The 26,625-nt window shown below is 42.2% G+C and overlaps 1 protein-coding gene across 1 annotated transcript in view; it reads right to left on the reverse strand.

The window, feature by feature from the left end:
- Positions 1-26,625, reverse strand: part of CRLF3 (cytokine receptor like factor 3) — a 39,121-nt gene that overhangs the window by 4,886 nt on the left and 7,610 nt on the right. The window contains exons 2-6 of the mRNA XM_039343608.1: positions 18,341-18,548; positions 13,561-13,648; positions 12,145-12,322; positions 10,271-10,493; positions 9,235-9,367 (exon numbers count right to left, since the gene is read on the reverse strand). Coding sequence (XP_039199542.1) covers positions 9,235-9,367; positions 10,271-10,493; positions 12,145-12,322; positions 13,561-13,648; positions 18,341-18,548 — 830 coding nt within the window. The remainder of the gene's footprint in view (positions 1-9,234; positions 9,368-10,270; positions 10,494-12,144; positions 12,323-13,560; positions 13,649-18,340; positions 18,549-26,625) is intronic.

A 26,625-nucleotide genomic window follows, 5' to 3' on the forward strand; every position in this document is an offset into this window, starting at 1 on the left:
TGCAACATAGTTTGTTCAATTATCTCTACTGTATTCTATGAAACGTTATAGCCAAATAACCAGAAAAAGGAAGCACAACTTGCTTAGGTTGATATCAGGTAGCTTTCCTTCATCTGATGGTAGCCAATGAGCATGAGTGTTTACAGAGCCAATCAGGTGTCATCTTGTTTTGGCAATGAGCCAGTCAGATCACAGTAGGATTCAGTTATTGATATCATGTATTGAAGCTGAGAGGAGGACATTTGTCAGTGTGTTATGTGATCGCTATCAAGTTGGTTGGGCTTTTTTTTTTCTTTCTTTCATTTAGTGAGCTTGTAAAACATAATAAAATTAACGCTAATGGTGCAAAGGTTGCCCAGAAAGCAATGTAAAATAGTATTATTAAGTGAACAAGGCTACAGTTATAAAGAAATTAGAAAAATTGATGGAAACTTAACCAAAGGTGGCATTTCTACTGTACACTGTTCCCAAAAGGTTTCCACAATTTTGGCCACCACTGTAGACTTTACATATCGCTTCACAGCGCTTTACAGACCTCTAAGCTAAGAGGTTTACAGAGTCAGCCTATTGCCTCCAAAAATCTAAGTCCTCATTTTACCGACCTCGGAAGGATGGAAGGCTGAGTCAACCATGAGCCCCTCAGAATCAAACTCCTGGAGTGAGCAGTGAGTTAGCCTTGAATACTGCATTCTAACCACTGCGCCACCACGGCTCTTGCCTGATGCTCTGAACAATACAATTAGATGAACAATTTAAACTACTGTCTAGCTATTTGCCATACAGTTTCTTCTTCCTACTACAGGTATATTGGGAGAAGTAACATTCTTCCTGTCACCATTAATTAATAAGATGTTTGCTGTCATAAAATGTCACAGTTTGTTGCTTTTCCATCTCAAAAAAATAATTATTTATCTTTAAATACATTCCTTCGGAAGATTCAGTTTTCTCTACGGAGTGCCATTTTCAGACTAAACACTCCTCCATTTATTTATTTATGAGCAGATGTCCCACTTTTTCATTATTTAAACAAGCCCAAAGTAGTTTTCATGAGTAATCAAATAAGCATTTATTGTCAGAATCTCCGGAACAGATCTTGTGTTCAAAGGCTATATTAAGAACGGTAGCAACCGGAAATGCAGAAATCTGCAATGTGAGCAGAAATTTCAAACGATTGAAGTCACGGCCTGAATAGCAGAATATACAAATCTTAACCCAAGGAAAAACAGGAAAAATTATTATCTTCCGGATTTCATTTAAGCCGTTTGGAATTTTATGTTTACAACTCTTGAGGAAACCCTGAGACATATAGGTAGTCCTTGACTTATGGCCACAATTGAGCCCAAAATTTCTATTGCTAAGCAAGACAGCTGTTACGTGAGTTTTGCCCCATTTTATGATCTTTCCTGCCACAGATGTTAAGCGATTCCCTGCAGTTGTTTTGTAACACGGCTGTTTAGTGAATTTTTTCTTCCCCATTGACTTTTGCTTATCAGAAGGTTGCAAAAGGTGATCACACGACCCCGGGACACTGCATCCGTCATAAATGCATGTCAGTTGCCTAGCATTCAAATTCTGATCACATGACTATAAGGATATCACAACAGTCACATGTGAAAAACAGTCATAAGTCACTTTTTTTAGTGACACTGTAACTTTGAATGGTCACTAAAGGAACTGTTGTAAATTGAGGGCTACCTGTATTAGTAATAGTAATAGTAGTAAAGTTGGAAGGGACCTTGGAGGTCATCTAGTCCAACCCCCTGCTCAGGCAGGAAACCCTACACCATTTCGGACAAATGGCTGTCCAGTCTCTTCTTAAAAACTTCCAGTATTGGAGCACTTACTGCTTCTGGAGGAGATAATCCTGTTTGCTAAGAAAAGGAAGGAAAATGGGAAAAGGAGCATGAGCTAGAAATTTATTCCTTCTTTTTAAAAGTTACAATGGAGTGTTACCTGCCCTGTTGAAGATAAGAACCTAAAGGTAAGCAAACCTTTAAGTGGCCTGCTTCTTCTGGCTGGTATATTTGTACAAGGAAAAAAAAAACAAAACTAGGTTCGTTTTAGAAGCAATCACATTTGTAACAGTTTGTGCAGCTACAGTACATGTGCCAGCAAAATTTAAGCACAATTATTTCAAAACCAGGGAAATGTTAAAACCTTCCCCGTTTTTCAGGAGTACAGGTCGGACAGCAATGAGTTAATTCTTCCCCTTGATTTTGAGTAGACCTCAAAACAGGAACCATATTGTCCTGCTAATATTTTAGCCAGTCTTCCTTTTCTTCAGGAAGAGACTCAGCTGAAGGCTAATGTTACAATTTGGGGGGGGGAGGAGGAATCTCTTACATCTGGAAGCAATCCATAAGAGAAGGTTACTTGTAAAAAAAAAAAAAAAAAAAAGCTGAGATTTACAATCTGCAGTTGTTTCATCCTTAATTATAAGTTGCTGCTGATACATTTTTGAAAAAGGCTGTTTTTAAGTTAAGCTCTTTTAACCATGGACTTCAATATATTTTGGTGTGGAAATTTTGCACTAAGCTTGACGTGTTCCCCTTTGATGCTACATTTAGTTCTTATTACAACTCTAGCTGGTAAGAACATAAGAAGTCCATTGTGAGAAACAAACCTCTAGGCTAGCGTTTCATGTCCAAAAGGAGCTGATTAGATGTCTCTGGGAGGTATCCAAGCAGAGCATGAAACTAATGGTTACCAACTGTGACCCAGGCATCTTTATTAGATGGATGACTACAGTGCATGGAAATGCCATTTGGTTATATGGATTAACTTGTGCTCCAATCCAGCAATTTCTTGCAGAGACAGAAGCCCAAAATAGAACGTTTTGCAAGTTTACAAGAAAGCACAAACCACGGATAAAATGGCAACCTAAAAATAAACTATATACTTGTATGTATATGTGTATTTATATATTGCTTGATTCCTGGTAACATGGGTAGCTTACAGTATTCAGAGGGAGGAAGGGAACTCCAGACACGTGTGAAGTTGAAACATTACTTAATGCAATCTCTGAAATACAGAATAGGACACCCTATACAGCAGAGGTCCCCAACCTTTTGGGCAACAGGGACCGGTTCTGTGGAGAAAGGTTTTTCCATGGACCAGACTGTGCGTGTTTTTGTGTGCTGCCTGCATCCCACGGATGGAGCTTTGCTTGTTTGTGTGGACCGGTTGCTGGGTATGCCGCAGCCCGGTACTGGTCCATGGACCGGGGTTGGGGGCCCCTGCTATACAAGACTGATTTTGAACAGGACATAGGCGGGGACTGTCAAGATCTTCCATTTGGTGCTGCCCCGACATGAAGGCGAGGACTATCACAGCCTTTTCTAGGGTGGCACAAAGACACTAAAATGCCAACTCCTATTGGACTGATCAAGTACATTACAAAGGTTGGAACAGACCTCTGCTGCACAGCACTGCACGGATTGTATGCGGCTGTCGTTTGGGGACGGTTGCATAGCCATTCTTTTTGTACAGCAGCAAATGTTAACATTTCCCATTTGAACGTGACTTGCCTCTCTCCCCCCCCCCCCAGCAGGAAGTCAGAACCAATCGGCAGCAAGGCGTGCATCTCCACACAACATGCAGTTGGGATTGGGGAGTTGTTTGGGTTGGCCTGTCTGCAACCCTCTGCAACCTCCGCATACCCATCAACCCCTTCGCAGCATAGGAATGTGGTAATGGCTATGGGCAGTTGTGGCCATCTAAATTTTTCGTTAGACATTTATTTCTTCTTGAAATGCCAAAGCAGTTACAAGTCGCTTCGTGATTTTCCTTATTCACTGAGCCACGCTACAGAATATTCTTCCTTTTTTCAAGGCTTAGAATTATTTCCAATTATTTGTGCGAACTTTCTTAATCAAAAAAATGAATTCCATTACTAAAAATTAAAAAAACAAAAAACAAATATCAAATCAGACTCCATCAAGCTTGTGCATCTTTCTTTTAGGAATCTGCGTTTACAATATATCCTTGATGTACTTCAACAAATTAACTAAAAACCCTTACACACACACACACACACACACACACACACACACACACACACACCCTATTATGCAGTACAAATAACCAGAGCCACACACGGAGAGTTCAAGCTAACTATTCTATTGTATTCTGCCCATAGTACAGGAATCTCCCCAGAGATTGCTTTCCCTTGGGAACAGATAGATAAGGTTTCATAGAGTTTGGAGTGGGGCAGTCCTGGATCTCTTTTAGCTACAGAGTGATTCAAGGCTACCTTCCCGCTTGATTCCTCCTCCCTCCTTGCCCGGCTGGGCATTTCCCAACATCTATCCAGAAAAGCTTGTTGATGTCTTGCAGAAACAAAGTATAGAAACCGATCAAAACCAAATAATCCAATACTGATAAATCCAACAGCTTCTAACACAACCCTTCTAACCCCAACTGAAACTCTGAAAGACAAAACCTTAGGCAAAAAGGTTGGGAGGAGGGCAGTTTAGAGTGTTTTTCAGTTTCCGAAAGCAATTATATCGTTACAAAGGAGATTTAATTCATTGTTCTCTTCCAACAAGACCCACAAAAGAGCAAAATGTCAGTCTCTCTTCCTGCTATACACTTAGGTTATGACAAAATCTCTCGCCATTATCCCAAACTCTCTCGCATCTCCCTTGGATTTTTTTTGATTCCAATTTTGAAATAAAATCCCACCCTGTTGGATGCCCTAGGGACTTTCTCCTCCTTCAGTTGAGTATTGACCTCATTGTTTCTCTGCAGTTTGGCAAAGGCTATTGCTTCCCAGTTTTTTCACACACACATCCTGTCAGCCCCAGCACAAAAGAAGAGCAGAGCAGCCCTTGAGGAGAAAGATAATGAAGTCCATAGGGACAAAGAAGAGTGGAGGAAAAAGCCTGGCCAAGGAAATCTAGAGAATTCAAGGACAGACATTCCTCTTTGCTGGAAAACAAAGTTTGGGGTGGGTAAAGCCCAAGGCCAAGTAACAGAGAAAGCCAACATTTAAGACCAAAGGATGGGTCAGCTTGGAACAATCTGGCTCCCTAAATCTAAATGTCCAGTAACCGAGTCCTGTCTTTCTTCCACAAAGAAACAGGAAATGCACTTCACTTGAACTAGGAATGTTTTGATTTCAAATGATTAAAGGCTCCCCAACAGTAGAAAAGCCCACCTAGGAAAGGAGAAACTAGTCACCCTCCAGATGCTGCTAGATTCCCAGTGGCTGGACGACTGCTAGACTTGCAATTCAACCAAAGCTGGAAATGCACCGGTTTCCCACTCTACTTTGAATGGCTAGAAGACCAATTCAGAGGCATGGTTCAGAAAACCAGCTCATTTTCTCCAAAGGAAGAGAAAGCTTTACTGCATCGGAGCGATCACACAATTCACTCAGAGATTTTACCAAACTGCAAGTGCAGCTGTGGTATGTTCATTGTGATGTTTAATTCCATTTTAAAATAAGAAATTCAACATTTTGTAGGCAGTTGTTCTAGGTGGAAAAATAAATTCAGTCAAGATATCAGGTAGTTTAAAAAAATAAAAAAAAAGCTTTAAAAGGTCACTCGGTTTTATATGCTCTGGATGGAGGGCCTTGGATATCTCTAAGCCAGGGGTCTTCAAACTTGGTAACTTTTAAGACTTGTGGACTTCAACTCCCAGAATTCCTCAGCCAGCCATGCCATGCCATGTTGCTGATACTGCTCTAAACAGTACCAGCAATATGGGAAGTGATTATGAAGGTAGAACACTCAACGGGAAAACTGCTAAGGTATCAGGTGGCAAAAAGCAGGCCTACACATGAAGATTCAACTAAACTGATTCATTGCTAAAAGTTTATGTAGAGCAGACATGTCAAACACCAGGCCCGGGGGCCGGATGCGGCCCACGAAGTGGTTTCATGTGGCCCGTGAAGCCATCCTGGAAACAATGAGGGAACGGCCCCCTCTGCCTTGGCCCTGGCCAGCCGGGAGCCAATGTACAATTTTGTGGTGGCCATCTATGCTGAAACGCATTCAGTCTTAGTTCCATAAGCCACCCCCCCACACACATGACCTGAGAGGAACAGTGAGGTTCCTCCAGTGGACCATGCCTTGGCACTTGCCCTGGTCCCACCCCCTTCTGCCAGAGACCCTCAGATCTATCCCACTCCTGCCCAGGCCCCCACAGGCACCCTTGACGCGAATGATGTAGAGCTGGCCACACCTACCCAATAGGCCACACCCACCCAATAGGCCGCACCCACCCTGACCACACCCACCCGGCCCCCTGAGGGCAACCGCAATGCTGATCCGGCCCTCAATGAAATTGAGTTTGACACCCCTGATGTAGAGGAATCTTCTCAGCCAATGATCTGGCACACATGGGGGGGGAGGTTGGGCTTAGTTTTCTTGTGGCTACATAGGGATTCTAGGCCAGTGGTGGTGAACTGGTGGCGAACCTATGGTATAGGTGCCAGAGGCGGCACTCAGAGCCCTCTCTGTGGGCACGCGTGCCATCACCCCAGTCCTAGGCCTTCAGCTGGGTTTTATAAAACCTTATCACTTTAGGCCTCCGCTGCTGTGTACAAAAAAAAAAAAAGGTTCAGTCAATTTCAACTTTTGCAAAATTGGAATTGATTGATTGAACTTATTAGCCCCACCCAGTCTGCCGTTACCACCGCAGCCATGTCCACCCAATGGGCCACACCCTCAATTGGTCACACCCAGACAATGGGCCACACCCAGACAATGGGCCACACCCACCCGGCACCCGACGATGCATAAGTGGGTTTTGGGTTGCAGTTTCGGCACTCAGTCTCTAAAAGGTTCACCATCACTGTTCTAGGCCGATTCCACTTTTCACTCTGTTCCCACATGTCTATGAAGATTCTCAGTTGTTCAGGTCATGGTTGTCCCAAAGGGCCTGTCTTTCAAAAGGCAATTGGACTTTCTTGTTTTGCTAGAAGACGTTTTGCTTCTCATCCAAGAAGCTTCCTCAGTTCTGACTGAATGGTGGAGAATGGAAGGATTTATATTCCTTGAAGCCATCTGGTCGTTAGCCCTCTTTCTGAGAGTCATTGAGGGCACTTGGAGGTTTATCTGTGCTCTCAGGGTCACCTGAATCCTGTAGCCCGCAATTTTTCCCCCCTGGAAATCCTTTCATAGCCCTGCACCATTTAGCTATGCACTTTGGAACGAACGCCCTTTGAATGGGGCTACCGGTACACAATTATTCAATCTTCAAATTAAAGTCTAGGTTTCATTTGTTTGGGGCTTTTTGGAGCATATAAACCAGAAGTGATACCATGTTTACCCCAAAATAAGACCCAACTGGAAAATAAGCCCTAGCGTGACTTTTCAGGATGCTCGTAATATAAGCCCTACCCCAAAAATAAGCCCCACTTAAGGCAGTGCCGGTAGGGCCACCTCAGCTGTCGCTTGCCCAGCTGGTAAGTAGGCAAACAGCTAGCCGCAGCTGAAGTAGATTTGCGCCCTTGCCGCCTTTCTCCCAGGGATGCCCCGGTCCCCTCCTCCCATCCTGAGGCCAGAGTGGCAGAGTCCGAAGGGGTGAGAGAGAGCAGATGCATGTCTGGGTGAAAGATAAATTGCCCCACTCCCCAGCTGAAGCTCCTCTTGCCAAAGCGTGCAGTCTCAAACAGATCTCATTTTTAACCCCCATTTTAAAATCTCCCTGAAAGGCGCCTTCAGCTTCAAGTGATTGACAAGCCTTTCGGTGTGAGAACAGGCAAATTTAGGCAAACGTGCCACAGAGAAGTGCTTCTTGCACCAGTTTTGTTTAAAAATGGTCTAGCAGGGGGGAGCGGAGCCAAGTTCTTGTGTTCCTTCGCAAGAGGCAGCAGCAAGGCAGCGAGCGGGCTAGATTGGATGAGTGCTGCAAAATGCCTCCATTTGCGGCCAGACTGGATTCTTGTCCAGCTTCTAAATGTTGGAGGGGGGGGGTTAAGCATGGAAAGAAGATTTAGCTGGGTTAATGAGCAACATCTTTATTTTGATGTGTCTCCCTCCCCCACGCCCAGCTCCGATGCCTCATTTGGGATCAACTCCTGCTGATCCCTCAGGCAATATTGCGATCGCAGCCGGAGGAACAAGAGGAGGAACGCTGGGGAAGGGTCAACTTTGGCGCCCTTTTTTCATTTCCTCTGCCCCTCATCTTCGATCCGTACCCTGCTCGGTCCCCCGTCATTTTCAGAGGGTTTCTTTTGCAACCCTTACCAGGGAGCAGGGAAGGAGGAGGAAGAGAAAGTAGCCACCAGTTCCAGTCTTCCCTGGGGATTGGGGCTGGAGGGACTTCCCGGACGGGCACTGGAACAGGACCGCCATCCCTGATCGCCTTTGCCGCCGCTGAAGCCCAGCAGCGCAGCCGACATGGTGAGACTGTGGGTCAAGGGAGGGGGATTGGAGAAACATATGGCTTGCAAGGAGATGTGGATTGCCTCTTAACCCCTCCATTTCTGCTGCTCCTCCCTCCTTCTTGGCTCAAAATCCTGTGCTGGCCCCTTAAGCCGTCCCCGTCTTTGCCCTCCCACCCCAATTGCTCCTTGTCTCCCAGGTGTTAATACCATGTTTCCCCCTGGTATTAACTGGAAAATAAGCCCTGAATGTGTCTTTTGGAGCAAAAATTAGTGTAAGACCCAGTCATTTTGGGGAAAACACAGTACCTAGAGCAGCGGTTCTCAACCTGTGGGTCGCGACCCCATTTGGGGTCGAACCACCATTTCACGGGGGTCGACAAACAATGCGACCCACCATTTTTTCTCAGCTGGCGGCACCGCGCATGTGCGCTGCACCGCACATGCGCGGTGCGCATGGGGCAGCGCATGTGCCACCGCGCATGCATGCTGCACATGGGGACGCTGCTGTACATGGGGACGCCGCTGCGCATGGGCACCACGCATGGAGCACCCCGCATGCGCGCCGCGCATGGGGACACGTGTGCATGCGCGCCACGCATGGGGGCACCGCCGCGTACATGCACCGCGCACAGGGGCGTTGCTGCGCACTGCGCATGGGGATGTTGACACGCATGCGCACCGTGCATGGGGACGTCACCGCGCATGTGCGGCGCGCGGCGCATGCGCAGCGCGTCCTTATGACCGGGGTCGCCAGTATAAAAAGGTTGAGAACCACTGACCTAGAGAATCCACCTTGGATAACTAGAACACAGCCCAACTCAGCAAAGGAAGAGATCGATGCCATCAAATCCTGTTTGAGAAAATACAACCAGATGGATTGATTCATCTTTCCTTACCGAAATGTCAGCGTCTGGCCACAATGGTAAGTTGGAGCCTTGGAATACAGCACTCCACCTGCCTGCGAATCGTTTCGGAGGGCTATGTTTCTTCGGCTGCTCAAGCTGTAGCCTTCCATGCCTGGAGCCCATTCTAAGGAAAGAAGAACTGACATTAATGCAGAGGTCCCTAGCCTGCGAAAAAGCTTATAAAACATAATATTCTTAATTCACTGACACTACAGGCCGGCCTTTTCTGAAAATATGTGCTTTGCTTCCCTTTTTAGTTACATTGTGTACACATTCCAAAATAGGAAAGTGCACAAAGAAGAATGTACAAGTAGCCCTCAACTTACAACAGTTGGTTTAGTGACCATTCAAAGTTACAACGGCACTGGAAAAAAAGTGACTTATGACTGTTTCTCATACTTACGCCCATTGCAGCATCCCCAGGGTCACGTGATCAAAATTTGGACACTTGACAACTGGCTTGTATTTATGACAGTTGTGTTGTCCCCAGGGGTCACGCGATCACCGCCTTCCCAGCCAGCTTCCGACAAGCAAAGTCAACGGAGGAAACCAGATTTGCTTAATGACTGAATGTTTCACTTAACAACTGCAGTGATTCACTTAACAACTGTGGCACGAAAGGTCATAAAATGGAGCAAAACTGCTTAGCAATGGAAATTTGGGGCTCAACTGAGGACTAACTGTAATTCACAAACAGTCTGATCCCATACAAACCTACGAGCTTAACCAATGACACAAGCCTCGTTACGATCAATAAGCTGACATTTGTAAAGGAGAACTCAGAATTAAAATTTTGCTTAAAAACCAACTTTAAACTATTTCATATATGCTCTGCGCCTGAAAATGTGGCAATGTTTCATAAAGCTAAACATTTGTGTAACAAATGGCCTTAAGCATCAAACAAACGTACCTGAATGTGAAAATTAATCATACAGAGCAAGTGCACGATAGATATACAGGTCGAGGAAAAAAAGATGAAGCGAGATTGAAATCTTTTTATTGCAGAATGAAATGACCAAATACATACCATGAGGCACTAATGTGGAACGCCCAGTTTGAGAAACGCTCCATGGACTCCATTCCTGACGGCCGTCTCCCCGTGCACAAACCTTGAACTGATAATCAATGTTGGGGTCGATGTGCAACACCGTGAATTCTGTGTCTGAACCGATGTACGCATCTTCAAAATGGCAAGTGGTACTCTTGCGATACTGAAGTCTGTAGTCTTGTGGGGTGAAGTCCTCATCAACCTAAGCAAAGGTGAATGACACTGTTACCTATCTTAAACTCTTCCTTCTTTAAACATTGTTTTAATTAACTTGTTTTCTGAAAGGCAAAGACTTCAAGCTTAGACTTCAAGCTTGATCACTCAGATGCAGTAAAGTAGTTTGGGTTTAGAAGCACACTGGGCATTATCAGGTATTACGATGGACACAATTGCAAAATTACTATTGAGCGATTAGGCACAAAACACATTTTCCAGTGCTTATGCCAGCCAGATGTGCTGGAATCCTGAGAATTCCAGTCCCAAGGTATCTGGAAAAGTGATATAAATACAGTAGTGGCCAAAATTGTGGAAATCTTTTGGGAAAAGTGTATTTTTGAGGTTTGATGGCTAATAACACAACCTTTTGGGGGGAGTAGTACTATAAAAGTATATATCAATGGAAAGATAATTTAATCAAAAATGTAATGCAACATAGTTTGTTCAATTATCTGTACTGTATTCTATGAAAAGTTATAGCCAAATAACCAGAAAAAGGAAGCACAACTTGCTTAGGTTGATATCAGGTAGCTTTCCTTCATATGATGGTAGCCAGTGAGCATGAGTGTTTACAGAGCCAATCAAGTGTCATCTTGTTTTGGCAATGAGCCAGTCAAATCACAGTAGGATTCAGTTATTGATATCATGTATTGAAGCTGAGAGGAGGACATTTGTCAGTGTGTTATGTGATTGCTATCAAGTTGGTTGGGTTTTTTTTTCCTTTCATTTAGTGAGCTTGTAGAACGTAATAAAATTAAAGTAATGGTGCAAAGAATTGACTGGTTGCCCAGAAAGCGATGTAAAATAGTATTATTAAGTGAACAAGGCTACAGTTATAAAGAAATTAGAAGAAAAATTGATGGAAACTTAACCAAAGGTGGCATTTCTACTGTACACTTTTTCCAAAAGGTTTCCACAATTTTGGCCACTACTGTATTAAGAGGCAGAAACCATCACATAGAATCTATTTCACAATGTGCCAGTTACCAGACAGCTATTAAATTAGTTACAATTTTAAAAGAATGCTATCTTAAACAGAAATCAATAAAGCCCACATAATAGCCACTATTCATTGTATTAACCACTATCTGTGTTCTATTCTCAAGGAAGAGATTTTCATGTGAAAGGAAAGATCCCAAACCTCTTTCACATATTGGTAGTCCTTGACTTACAACAGTTCATTTAGCGACTGTTGGAAAAAAGTGACTTATGTCCATTTTTCACATTTACAACCATTGCAGCATCCCCATGGTCACATGATCAAAATTCAAATGCTTGGCAACTGGGTCATGTTTATGACCGTTGCTTCTTTCCAAGATCATGTGATCACATTTTGCAACCTTTGGACAAGCAAAGTCTATGGGGCAAGCCAGATTCACTTAATAACTGGGTTGCTAACTTAACAACTGCAATGATTCATTTAACAACTGTGGCAAGAAAGGTCGTAAAATGGGGCAAAATTCATTTAACAATGGTCTTGCTTAGCAACAGAAATTTTGGGCTCGATTATGGTCGTAAGTAGAGGATTACCTGTAATGTGTTTCCGCCCAGCACAAAATCACCACCGGGCTGTTGGGTTAAGCACAACACAAAAGAAAATGCCTGTGTATTTGATCCTGAAAAGGCTGCTAACTCACCTTGCACCATCGTACTAAGATACCCCCAGGCTTCTCGATCAGTTCTTCTATCTGTATGGGTGGTCGAGATGCTACTGTTCCATGGCTGAAGATGTAGCTTTTCATTATTGTAAAAAAGGAGTCGTCCCATTGAGCAGATAAGCTAGCCACATCAACCAGCGGTGGCACTTCAGGTAAACTAAAGAGAGGAAATGTTATCAATACACAATAGGTGAGGAACTGTTGTCACTCTGATCCTTTAACAATGTCTGGAACTCTTGATTTGATGTATTTTTTTTAAAAAAAAATGTGTCAGATTAATTCCTCTAGCCACTCCAATCCATATCTTCTTTATTTTTAGCATAAAGAGAAGTACATTAAAACAGGTATAAAACGTTAGGCTATAGATTTCTATTCGCCAACCCTACCTCCGTAAGGTTGAAGGCAGGGTTCTAGCATCACCTCCTCTGTACCCGTAGTTTTGCACCTTGTGTTTCCCAAATGGAAAATATAAATTTGAAAGGTGATGAAAATGGAATGAAAGAACTCTGGATTAGTTAAGTTTCTCGCCAAGGAAATATTTCAGAAAATTCATTGGGCTGGTTTACTTAATACCTATCCCACCGTGAAGAAAACTTTTCTCCCTTAAAATAATAATTTTGAGAGTCCCAAATTTACACGTACTCCTTGACTTATGACTGGTCACTTAACAACCATTCAAAGTTACAACACCCCTTCCCCAACAAAAGCTACTTAAAGTTATGGTCATGTGATAACATTTTGGGTACTTGGAAACCAGCTCACTTTTACAGCCATTTGCAGCATCCTATGATCACATGACCGCAATTTGCAATTCTTTGCTGGTTTCTGGCAAAAAAAAAAAAATGCCCACTGAAGATAAATTCTCTTAACAGCAACAACAAAAAAATGTTTAAAAAAATCAGGTCGGGTTAGGTGATGCTCAACTTACAACCATAATAATTCCAGGCTCAATTACAACCTAAGTCAAGGACTATCTGTACATTCTTTTCAGCTTTGCTAGTTCACTATCATAATAATGTTTAAGATTTTGGGAGTGCTCAGGTTTTCCATTGGGGTAGTTCTGTGCATGTGGTTTGTTTGTTTATTAAATTTATAATAATCTCACTATCCAAAGCAACTCTAGTGAAGATTAGTTTACTTGGTTACTCTTTTGAAAGGAAAACTTTTCAAAATAAGTCAATGACCTTCAGAATAGTTGTCAAATAATGCTATCTGAAGGTTAGAAGCTGCTATTATAAGCCTCAGTAGATCAGGTAGTCTAAACTGGACCTTAGAAATGGTAATTCTGCATCATTCACATAAACTACCCTAAGTGGAAGAGGGCCCTCTACAATCCAAGGATACTTCTGTCAGCTACTGAGTGTGAAAATCCAGCCCTTGATCTGTGGCTCTTACCTGTCCAGCTGAATGTGCAAAGCCTTTTTTGTAAAACTGCACAGCTTCTCACTGTTGTCCCTTGTAATTCCACCAATGGCACTTTCACCTGTAATGCAACAGCGGAAGAGATCATTACTAAGAAGAGAGTCTGGGACATCCTAGCCAAGGACAACTGATCCACCGGCTTCGGTGACATTCACTTCCCATTTGCAGACATTCATCTGAAGTGTATATTTATAGCCACCTTAACAACCTGTGAGGTCCAAATGCGATGGATCCTCGGATAAATTCTGATCACCCTGGAGAAATTTCTTGACAGTTAGAACAATCAACTAGCGGAACGGCTTGCCTTTATTTAGAAGCTGTGGGTGCTCTGGAGGCTTTTAAGAAGACATTGGACAGCCATTTGTCTAGAATGGTGCAGGGTCTCCTGCTTGAGAAGGGTTGGACTAGTTCAGGGGTAGGCAACCTTGGCTCTTTTATGACTCGTGGACTTCAACTCCCAGAATTCCTGGGCCAGCCATGCTGAGAGAAAAGGGAGAGGTTTCCAAGCTGAGCCATGCTGGCTCAGGAATTCTGGGAGTTGAAGTCCACAAGTCATAAAAGAGCCAAGGTTGCCTACCCCTGGACTAGAAGATCCCAAAGCCCCTTCCAACTCTGTTATTCTGTTATTATTCTGCTTTACTGGCAGCTGGTTTTTAGGACTTTTGAAGAACTCTTTAGGAAGGTTACAATTCTGTAACTCAATGGGCTGATATGAGTGGTTACCAATTTCCTCCCCCGTACAAAACCTGAGTTGATGTTCTGCTCCTACATCTCTCTCTACACTGCTTGATGTAGCTGAAGGGAAGGAAAAGAAAGAACACGCCAGTGTCTTCCTATATCCTCTGCTTTGCCATAAGAAGCAGGTGGATGCTGTTTCTCTGAGCTGGTGATCCACAATTTTCTGTTAGACTGTCAAGCTTAGGAAGCTGCTGCTCAACATCCATAAACCAGAGGCGCCTCAACCACTTTTTCATTACTCCCTTCTATCTTCCACAACCATTTTCCAGACAATTCAAGAAGATTGGAGAATGGGAAAGAATATATAGTATGTTACAATGGTATCTTGGCGTAAGACAAAATACAGTGCCTACACATTCTCCACTGAAACCAGCATTAAATTAGGAATTTTCCACTTCGTTCACATAAGAGAAATGACGGCGACTAGTTCGGAAAAAAGAAAAACCAGTAAATTAAAGTCAAGCTACAGAGTTCATTTAGCAACGGTTCAAAGTTACAACAGCATTGAAAAAAATGATTTATGACTGTTTTTCACACTAACAACCGTTACAGCATCCCCATGGTCATGTGATCAGAATTCAGACGCTTGGCAACTGACTCATATTTATGACGGCTGCAGCATCCTGGGGGCATGGGATCACCTTTTATTGAGGCCTTCTGACAAGCAGAGCCAATGGAGAACCCAGATTCACTCAACAACCGTGTTACTAACTTATCAACTGACATGATTCACTTAACAACTGTGGCAAGAAAGGTCAAAAAATGAGGCAAAATTCACTTAACAAGTGTTTTCACTTAGCAACAAAAATCTGGGGGCTCAACTTTGGTCGTAAGTCAAGGACTACTGTGTTGGTTTGATATACTGTCTTGTCCAAAAGTTAATGCCCATGGTTTCCTTAGCAGAATTAAAATGAGAACTATGGTTATTTAAAGGCTGCCTGATTGTCTGGATTACACTGTGAAAGAAAGAGGAAATGGTTTCGAAAGCGAAAAAGACCCCAAAAATCCTTTTGTTCCGGGTATAGCTTTTTAAATAAAGCTGTAACAATTCAGCTGTAGTCGCACAGACACTGACAAACCTAGTTAAAAGGAGAAGAAAGATCCTCCTTATTCTCTGATGTGTGTGTGACTCTGGAGTTCCTACAGAAAAGGCAGGATATAAATCTAATAAATCCTCTTCCTCCTCCTGTTTTCCTTCTTTTGGTATTTGAAAGGCTTTTGTACTACATGCGGCATGCGTACCTGTGCTATGGGGATTCTGCTCCTCAAAAGATAACACCCCTGATATACAGTTAGTCCTCGACTTACAACTGTTTCTTTAGTGACCTTTGAAGTTGTAACGGCACTGAGAAAGGTGACTTATAACTGTTTTTCAGACTTAAGACATTGCAACATCCTCATGGTCATATGGTTTACATTCAAATGCTTGGCAACTGGTTCATATTTATGACGGTTGTAGTGTCCCCCAAGTCATGTCAATGGGGAAACCTGTGTTACTAACTTAACAACTGCAATGATTCACTTAACAACTGTGATAAGAAAGGTCGTAAAATGGGGCAAAACTCACTGAACACATTTCTCACTTAGGAACATAAATTTTAGGCTCAATTGTGGTCGTAATGGGTTCAAAACAATCCAGTTTTAAAGCAAAAAAGAAAATAAATACAATTTAATTATCTTCTCTTTCACAGAAGAGAGAAATTAAGAAAAGTGGCTGTTACATTTTAGAATTCATAGTGGTTTAATTGCTGGAAAACTCTTGAAGTATTCAGACAAAAAGAGAGGTGAGGTATAAGTCAATAAACAAACACAGTGGCTAAAATCGGTCTTCCAACTGAAGAGAATATATGAAGTTCAGGGTTGAACTGTGGAGTCCTGAGAGCACCAAGGACTCAGTCTTCCAATCTTTATTTGATCATCTAGGACGGGGTCCCCACCCCCAGTCCGCGGACCGGCACCAGTCCGTGGCATGTCAGAAACTGGGCCGCACAAACAGCGAAGTCCTATCCATGGGATGCAGGCAGCAGATGAAACCACGCCCCCTCCGGTCCGCGGAAAACCTCTTTCCACGGAACCGGTCCCTGGTGCCCAAAGGGTTGAAGGGCTCTGATCCAGGACAGAGAGCTAGCTCTAAAGTTCACTGAGTTCATTCTTAGACAAGGAGATTCTAGTTACAGAAAGAAGCAAATGTTTAGTACAGTGGTTCTCAACCTTTTTAATGCCGCGACCCCCAACCGGTCGTAAGTCGAGGACTACGCAACCGGTCATAAGTCGAGGACTACTCAACTGGTGCAGCACCGTTTGCAGAATGGGACTTTTGGTGGGCTCAGTAGGGCAGAGACAGCCTGGACAATTCCTATTGGCTTTTGAAAGCCAATAGAATTAGACTCTATTCAAGAGAGTCTATTCTATTGGCTTTCAAAAGCCAATAGAATAAAAGGGAGTAGCACAGCTAAGGAAAAGGGGAAAAAAATGGTGGGGTCCCGACCCACAGGTTGAGAACCACTGGTTTAGTAGGTTTGATATTGTAGTTCTAATTCTAAATATCTTCAATCAAATCATTTCACCACTACCAAATTGCAAGATTAAAGGCAAAGCAACATGCTGATTCACATCTCTGCAATAGCATTGCTAGGCAAGATCCGTGATACAATCTCCTTACGCTCAGTATTCCCCACCCTTCATCCCTGAGGATGGATGAAGAAATGAAGAAGAAAATGCTGACTAGGATGGCATCACTCCTTGTTTAATTAAGTATTATTGTGGTCTTGCAAAAGAAGGCCCAGAAGCAGCAGTCACAAGCAATTGCAAGACTGCTGACAGCTCTGAGTTACATATTCCATCCTTGTCCCAGTTCTGTTAATTCGGGTTCTTGCAATCTTATTTAATAGTCAAAACAATTCAACAGACATCTTTAATTTGTTTTTTGGATTTAAGATATCCCAGCTCCAAATTCTCAGTATATTGATAGCCGTGATAATTTTTTGCGCATCTAGCAAACTGTTCTGAAACTTACTTCACTGAATTAAAATGAACATATTGGTAGAACTGTAAGGTTCACCCATTATGTGAAGCCATAATAGCAATAGCATTTAGATTTATATACTGCTTCATGGTGTTTTACAGCACTCTCTGAGCAGTTTACAACATCAGCATATTGCCCCCAATAATCTGGGTCCTCATTTTACCAACCTCAGAAGGAAGGAAGGAAGGCTGAGTCAACCTTCAGCCCCATCAGGATTGAACTCCTGGCAGTGGGCAGAGTCAACCTGCACTACTGTATTCCAACCACTGTACCACCATGGTTCAGTAACAAGCTTTATTGAGTTTTGATTTATCTAAACCAAAATACTATGGCTTGTAAAACCTCTTGATGTGTATATGTATTCTCAGACATTATGTTTTTACAACAAACCATAGTATATAGATCAGCCAATGTGTGTATTGATTGGGGGAAAAAAGACAGAGAAAGGCATCAACAGCTCCTTCCTCTTGATCAACAACAGACATATCATCTGTGATTTATTTCTGTTCCATGGTACACGGATGTGCTTTATATGCATGCTCATTCTATGCATAATTACCATTTGTTTGATTTATGCCCTTCTTTTCCTGGCAAACACAGTACTCTCTGATTGATTCCCCCCCCCCAACAATAATGAGGAAGGATTAGTTAAATTATACCAGCTGGACCAATTTTACCCAGCAAGCTTTTACACCTCAGGATGGACTTCAACCTGGGTCTTCTCAGCCTTATCCAACATCTTATTTGTTCAAAGTAACTCCAAGATTTGTCCAAGCAATTCTTAACAATACTTTTTCCTATGCAGAAGGACCAGTCTAGATCTCTAGACACACATATTACTGACAGTCAATAGAGCCAGTTTAGATCTCTAGACACACATATTATTGACAGACAGGTGGAACTATTAAGTACAATAATTTCAGTAGCTATAAAGTTGATAGAAATCCCCTATGGCCCCAAAGAAAATGTTTTAAAGGCAGATTCTCCTACCTTCCTGGAGAAGTTCATTGGCTGTCCCAACTCCTTGTTCTATGAGCTTCTGGCACTCATCCAAGGGCTTGATACTTTCCTGTTCTATGCTGTCTACTTCCTGGAGCAAGGAGGCCAATCTTTCATCCAACAACTTCTTCAAGGTCCCTTTTAAGTCGCTGAAATGCTGTTCCAGGACTTCCCGGGTGTGTGCAGCACTATTTTTGATCTGAAGGGAGACAAAGAAATCAGCAAGGCCTTGAGGGAGAAAGCTAAAACAGGGATCCTCAAACTTTTTAAACAGGGGGCCAGTTCATTGTCCCTCAGACTGTTGGGGGGGGGCGGACTATAATTTGAAAAAAATTAATAATTATAGAACAATGTAAAATCAAGTATAAAATGAAAAAATGAAACAAGAAAAATGAATTGGTTAATTATTTGAATGAGTGTTTAAGTGAAGAAAATATACATTTCCAGTGAATCCACATGTGTTTTGTTTGGGAATGAAACTGCTGCTTTTTCTGCAAATAGTTTTTGAGTTGTGGGAAGATGGCATAAGTTTTCCTCCCTCACTTGTTTAATGAGTATGTCCAATTTTACTTCAAATGCTTTCATATGTGAATGCACACCACAGATGAGCTTCCCCTTTCCTTGAAGTTGCACACTGAAACTGTTGAGTAGCTCTGTTACATCTATCAGAAAGGCAAGGTGCCATTTCCATTCAACATTTCTTGCAGATGTCTCATGACCCAAAGTAGGTAATTCAAGAAGAGAGGGGGTTTGTGGAATGGAGGAGGAGAAGGAGGGCAGCTGTGGAGACCTTGGTGCTCTCTGAGCTTGGTGGCTTTCTTGCAGACCTCTCATGACCCAAACTAGGTAACATCATCAGTTCACTTATCCCACGTTGGGTCCTGAAACGTCTGCAAGAAAACCACCATCCTCAGAGACACTGCCCCCACCAGGACCCCTCACTTTAACTCTTAGCCAGAAATATTCTCCTTGATTGGCATTCCAGACCTTTCATCGCCTCAGCTTCACACAACCCCTCGCAACTCTGAAATAACCTTCCAGGAGCAAATTCTCCTCCTTTTTTCTCGCTCACCCTGGCCGCCCCTCACAAATAACTCGCGCTTTGCCTGCTCTCCTCAGACCCATAACCGGTGCCCCACTCCAGCAGCCCCACTCCAACCATCACGGGGGTCAAGCCTACTCACTCGGAGCCATCACCCTCGCCCTCGCCGATGGGACTGGATCCCTCGACGATGGTGGTGATGTTGGGGGCCGGCAGCACCAGTTTCCTCTTGACTGGCATGGCGGCAGCAGCAGCAGAGGCTGAGATTTACGTTCCGTAGCACCTAGCGAGGGACCCACCTCAGAAGAAGCAGCAGCAGTAGCATCATCGCCTGGCTTGGTTGCCCTAAGCGAGGCCTAGGCTGCAAACAAGGCCTAAACCTCTCAGCTGGCCCTGAAGTAAAATCGCAAAGAGGTGAGAGGAGGAGAGGAAAGGGGCATGGCCGAAGCACAAGCACGCACTTGGGCGCACGAGGGAAAAACTTGGAAAAAAACATCTTCTCTCACCAACTTGCCGTCTCACCATTGGCTGGGGCTCTCGCCACCATCTACCCACCCTCTCCTCGCATTTGGATGGCTTGCCTGGGAGGTTGAGGTGGGCTGGATAAGAAGACAGGGTGGGCCACATGCGGCCCGTGGGCCATAGTTTGAGGATCCCTGGGCTAAAATAAGGCTCTTATTCTTCTGGTTAGCAAGAAGGTGCTGAGCCTGCTTGGTCTCGTCAACCACTGCAAGTCAGGTGAATTAAAACATCTTGGACTTGAATGAGTTTACTTTGCCAAATGGCCCCACAACATAACTGAAGAAAATCAGATTCTTCCAAAAATTCAGCAACCCCACAAAAGTCTGAATTATTTTTGCTTTTTCTTAAAATTGCCTCCTTGTTTTGTCACCTTAAAAGATTCATGATTTTAGTAGCAAGCGTTTCACAGGAAATCTCTAATAGCTTTGCTGTAAGCCACTATTTTCAAGTAACAAGGTCAGATTCACATTTTAAGCTAGAAACAAACGAACCACTTTTGGGGTTTGCATGATGTGTGAATTCAGTCATAAAATTAAGGTCCTTTGAATGTATGCAACTTACTCTAGCCAAAATATATTTAGGATTGCAAAATATGCAAACATTTAATCGGCATAGTTTTAATATTTTAATACCTTTTAAAAAATATTTTTATAATCTATAAGTTGCCCAGAGTCGCCTTGTAGGGTAGATGGGCAGCATAAACATTTAATAAATAAATAAAACTTCTCAAATTTGAAACAGAATAAAGAAAAAGGAAGAACTAGTTGGACATAAGACATTCTCATCTATTCCACACCAGAGCAACTGCACCCCCAAAATTTTCTCTGTGGCTAAATCACACATTGTGCCAGGCCATGGTTTACTGAAGCAAGCCTACAGAACCTATTACAACCTAGGTTTGGAATTAGGCAATTTGTAGCATTGCAGAAGTTGTTGAATTGCAACTCCCAACATCCCTCACTACTGGCTAGGGTTATTCTAAGGCAGGGGTGTCAAAGTGCCGGCCCACGGGCCAGATGCGTCATATCAAAACCGCACCCACCCCAACTCTGGCAATGGGGAAAAAGTTGCAATACGTCGTGACACATCACATGGTGTGGCGAGTTTTTTTAAAAATATATATTTTATTAGATTTTATATGGGTAGGGAAAAGGTGGGGTTGGTGCAGGTACAGGAAAATCAGGATAAAGGGGACAGGGTGTGGATAACTACAGTAATACTTAATTCAGCAAACAAGCTGTCATCCGGGTCTTCATATTGAGTATTATTGTTTATATAATACTGGACATTTATAGGAATAAATCGGTATAGTTACAACTGACATTTGGCAAAACCCTAATATTCCTTTAAATAATTAACATAGTGGATAGCATAACAAGTATTTCCAATAATCAATCTTAATACTTAATATAATAAAGCTCTAAAATCTCTTCTTATTCTAACGTGTTTCAACCCACTGATAAAATTTTCCCCAGGTTTTATAAAAAATTGAATCTTCTTTCTCCTTCATCTCTAACTTTAATCTGTCCATTTCTGCACAATCTAGGATTTTCAAAATTATAATCTTGTCTGATGGTAGGTTTTCATTTTACCAAAACTGGGCAAATACTATTCTTGCAGCTGTTAATACATGTAATATTAAATAATCATTTTCTTTGCCATAGTAAGGTCTTAATATACCTAACAGGAACAATTCTGGTTTAAATTCTATCTGAATTTTCATCATCTTTTCTAACCATCTATGAATCTTAGACCAATATTTTTTTGCAATAGAACATGTCCACCAGGTATGTAAGTACCCAGTTTTTGTTTACATTTCCAACATGTATCCAATAAATTTTTAAACATTTTCGCTAAGCGAACTGGTGTCATATGCCATCTATAAAACATTTTATATAAGTTTTCTTGTATGTTACTGCTTTAGTAAGTTTGATATTTTTATCCCACAGTTTTTGTGGTGTGACAAGTTTGACACCCCTGTTCTGAGATGCAGTTTAACAACTTCTGTTGTTGTTGTTGTTGTTAATTGCGAAGTCGTGTCCGACCCATCGCGACCCCATGGACAATGTTCCTCCAGGTCTTCCTGTCCTCTACCATCTTCTGGAGTCCATTTAAGCTCACGCCTACTGCTTCAGTGACTCCATCCAGCCATCTCATTCTCTGTCATCCCTTCTTCTATTGCCCTCAATCTTTCCCAGCATTAGGCCCTTCTCCAGTGAGTCCTTCTCATTAGGTGGCCAAAGTATTTGAGTTTCAACTTCAGGATCTGGCCTTCTAAAGAGCAGTCGGGGTTGCTTTAAGCCAGAAGTCTCCAAACATGGCAACTTCAAGACTCAGGGATGTCATCTCCCAGAATTCCCCATCCAGCAAGTCTTAAAATTACCAAGTTTGGAGATCTCCTGCTTTAAGCTATAAATCATGGTTTATAAATCACTACAGCTGTTGCTTGCATTGCAAAAAGCCCTCCAAATAAATTACATTCTAGCTTGGCATGATGCTTGATTCCAGATGTTTCTCTTCTCAATATTAACTCAAGACGAAAACAGATAATGCAGATTAAGAAACAGCAGGAAATGAATTCCAAGAAGAATACTTTAATTTCAAAACAGGTATTCTGAAGTAATTTTTCACTGTTGTTTGGAAAACATCTTCCAGAAAGAATTTTTACCCTGAAGTCAGTTCCAGGATCCCACACTCTCATTTATATCCAATCTAGCAAGGCCACATTCCCATGACATATAAACCACAGGAACCGGTTATTATGCATAGCTCATTGACCAGAGTTAGCCTTGAACTCAGTACAGCTGCAATGTCAGATGAAACTAGAACTGAAACTTCCAAGAAACCAATGCTTCAAAGTCCAACTTCTGCAAATCCCCCCAAAAAGGGGCCATTTTAAAACTCATGTTAACCTTCAAGTCTAATTAATGGACCACACTCAGCTGGGGAAGGGGAGGGAAAGATGGTGGCCCAAGTATCGGCCTTCACTCTTTTCTGTGGTGTAGTATCTGATGCCAAAACAATCTAAAAGTAAGGAAACAAAGTTCATATTGTGAGACTAGGCTGAAGCTGCCATACCTAAAGATGAAGCAGACATATAAGCAGAGTGTATGCCAAAAATTAGGAGGTAGGTAAGAGGCGATAGATAAGAAGGAACCAATCCATTAAGGAAACAAAGGAAAAATGTCACCTGAACCAGACAAAAGAAGTTGGGCCTGAGCATGATGGGAAACCACCTCCCCAAATCCAATCCACAGCTAAGAGACTTGAAAATCAAGGCAAGTGTAGCTGCCAATCTTGAGAATCAACAAAGTGAGGACATTGGAGGATAAAAGGCATCCTGAAGCTAGCCCGCTCTTTGAGTCATCTTTGGATCACAGCTTGGTGGCTTCCACCCTTCTGGCTAATAATACCTAGTTGAGAAGGAAACAGGTAAGTGTGGATGAGTGTATGTGTGCATGTCAGAGAGAGCAAATGTACATTGCAACCAGTAAAGTTTTGCTGTTATTTTAAATTCACTAGGATCTCCTTGTATTCCAAAAAAATGGGTTGTGCCTCAGTGTTAGGTTCAAAGTGATTCAAGTGTGGCTATCGACCCTGTGAGTGTGCAAGTGAGTGACCATAAACCAAACCTAGGAGTGCGTGTAAGAATAACATGTATATCTGAAAATGAGTCAGTTTTAATTCCTTTTTTCCCAGCTATTTATCTATGGACCTTAGTTGAGAAAAGGCCATAATGCAGAAAAAATATAGATTAAGCTTCTTTTCTAACCATTTGGAACTTCAGCAGCATGTTGTGTTGCTATCACTAAATCACTCATCATTCATCCACACCTCAAAGAATGCCTAAAGCAGGACTGAGCATGGCTGGCTGAGGAATTCTGGGAGTTGAAGTCCGCAGGTCTTAAAGTTACCAAGATTGGACACCCCTGTTAGAGGATCTATGTGGGGCTCCAGATAAAAGGAAAAAAAACATACTGGAAAGTAATAAAGTGTCCTGCAATCTGCAAAGTTTTCATATATCTGTTTTTTAATTGAAAAAATCTAAAACAAAGTCAGAATGTGTACAGAACTGGATGTGTGCAAAGGCAGGGTGTGTCGGCACCATTTAATCCAATTTTTAAAATTCTGATTAGGAAGGAAATAGTCATGAACAGTTACAAGGAGGAAAAGGCTTATCATAATGAAAAGCTAAGCAAAGCTAACCGAAAGTAACTTCTTGATCTCTTTAAGTACTAACAAACAACACAGGATGTGTTACATTGGTCAGGTTATGCAAAACTGACTTCCTCTTTATGTCACATTTGTAGGCCTTTGTAGTCCCTGTGCAGTTAAGTTTTGTTATTTCAAGTCTCCATGACTAAAAGAAGGAAGTATATGCCTCTGTACATTGACAAGAACACACAGAGGTGGCAGGAAAGATCAAATAACTATGTTCTCTTTTTTAAAAAAGCTCTTTTAAGTCTTGAACATGAGACTATGAAATGGGTGCTGGGAAGGATGGACATTAGAGCCTTGGGGGGACTCACTGGTGACTTAGGTCTGGATTACATGAATGTAATTCTTCACACTGTGGTGGATAAATAGAGCTATCACATAATAAAAGCTACAGTAGTATGGCCATGCCTGACAGCAGCATTCTGTAGGAATGGGAGAGAAAAGTACAGTTAGGTCTCTTTTCTAATTCCTATCAATTCCTGTCCCATCAGCAGAAGACATTATAGCAGGAGCCAATTGTTATTGGAGCAAGTCTAAGGATGCAGGAATTAGCTGCAATGAACTGGACTACAATGCAGAGGTAGGGTGAAAGTTAATGGAGGAAGGGCAACCAAAGTTATGGTAGCAATTAATCAGGACCTTATTGAATTACAACATTAACATCCAAAAACACATGTACACATTCTTCATAGGGGGCATGGTGATCTACAGGTGAAGACACTGGTCTTGTCAACCAGAAGGCTGGCAGTTTGAGACCTGAGCGCTGCTTAACAGGGCAAGCTGCTGTTACTTGCCACAGCTCTTGCCAACCTAGCAATTTGAAAGCATGCACATGTGAGTAGATGAATAGGTACCACTTCAGTGGGAAGCTAACAGCATTCTGTGTGCCTGGGGGATATAGACGTGCTGGCCACAGGATCACGGAAGCATTTTTGGACAATGTTGCCTCCCTTGGCTAGGAAATGAAGATGAGCATTGCCCCCTAGAGTCGGACATAACTGGACAAGAGAAACCTTTACCTTTACTCTTCACAGATGACAAGATAATGATTAAGAACAGGATGCCAATTCGCATTATGGAAAAAAACTCTTTGTAAGTTGTAACTATACCGATTTATTCCTATAAATGTCTAGTATTATATAAACAATAATACTCAATATGAAGACCTGGACAGCTTGTTCCCTGAATTACGTATTTACTGTAGTTATCCACACCCTGTCCCCTTTATCCTGTACCCGCACCGACCCCACCTTTTCCCTACCCATATAAAATCTAATAAAATATATTAAAAAAAAAACAATTCACCACACCACGTGAAGTGTCACGACGTATTGCAACTTTTTCCCCATTGCCAGAGTTCGGGTGGGTGTGGTTTTGGTATGATGCATCTGGCCTGTGGGCCGGCAATTTGACACCCCTGCTTAGAACAACCCTAGCCAGTAGTGAGGGATGTTGAGAGCTGCAATTCAACAACTTCTGCAATGCTACAAATTGGTAAAATTATAGAAGATAAAAGTCCTATGAGTCAAGACTGACTCCTGGCGATTTCATAAACGCATCCATCTAATTTTCTGGCAGCGGTAAAGAAATTAATTGTTTTCAATGTTTTCTCTGATCTGATTTAACTTTCTGGGCTATCTGTAGCCTTGAAATTCCTCAGTGGTTTTCCATCAGTATAAACCAGTCTGACAGATAGAAAATATGACACTGTAATTTTTTTTTCTGTAGACAGATTTGCTGAGATTGAAAGGATATGCTCACACCATACTTCGAAATACAGAGCCTTATTATTGAAATGTAGACATGGATATACAGGTAGTCCTCGACTTATGACCACAACTGAGCCCAGTTATTAAGTGAATTTTGCTCCATTTTACAACTTTTCTTGCTACAGTTGTTAAGTGAATCACCATAGTTATTCAGTTAGTAACCTGGTTGTTAAGTGAATCTGCCTTCCCCATTGATTTTGCTTGTCAGAAGGTTGCAAAAGGTGACCACATGACCAGTTTTTGAGCACTCAGTCTCTAAAAGGTTCGCCATCACTGGGCTAAGGCTATCTGCAGGCACAGTATGTATTCTGATACTGATCTTGAAATAAAAGTATCTGTCCTTCTATAAATGTTCTATAGCACAAAACAGAATGGGCTTATTAGCCAGGGATGAGACTTATTGAAATTCATTTACTAAATCAGCTTTCCTCAATCTAGTGTCCTCAATATGTATTGGGGCTACAACTCTCAGCAAGCCTGGCTCAATCTCTTTTCTAAAAATTCAGGTGAAATTAAGGCAAAGCAATTTTTTTTTTTTTTTACATAGAAGCTGATAATATTTCCTTCCCTTCAGAAAAATCAGCACAGAAGCAGTAGCAATAATGAATTTATATGAAAAACTGATTGTATCACTGCCCTTTCCTAGATCAGAACATCTTCATGTATCACTGAACACAGACTTTCTATTTTACTCTCCGTGCAGATCACAAAGGCTATCAGAAGCG

The sequence above is a fragment of the Crotalus tigris genome, unplaced genomic scaffold, assembly GCF_016545835.1.
Source record: "Crotalus tigris isolate CLP2741 ecotype Arizona unplaced genomic scaffold, ASM1654583v1 scf7180000017865.1625608, whole genome shotgun sequence".
Lineage (NCBI taxonomy): Eukaryota > Metazoa > Chordata > Lepidosauria > Squamata > Viperidae > Crotalus > Crotalus tigris.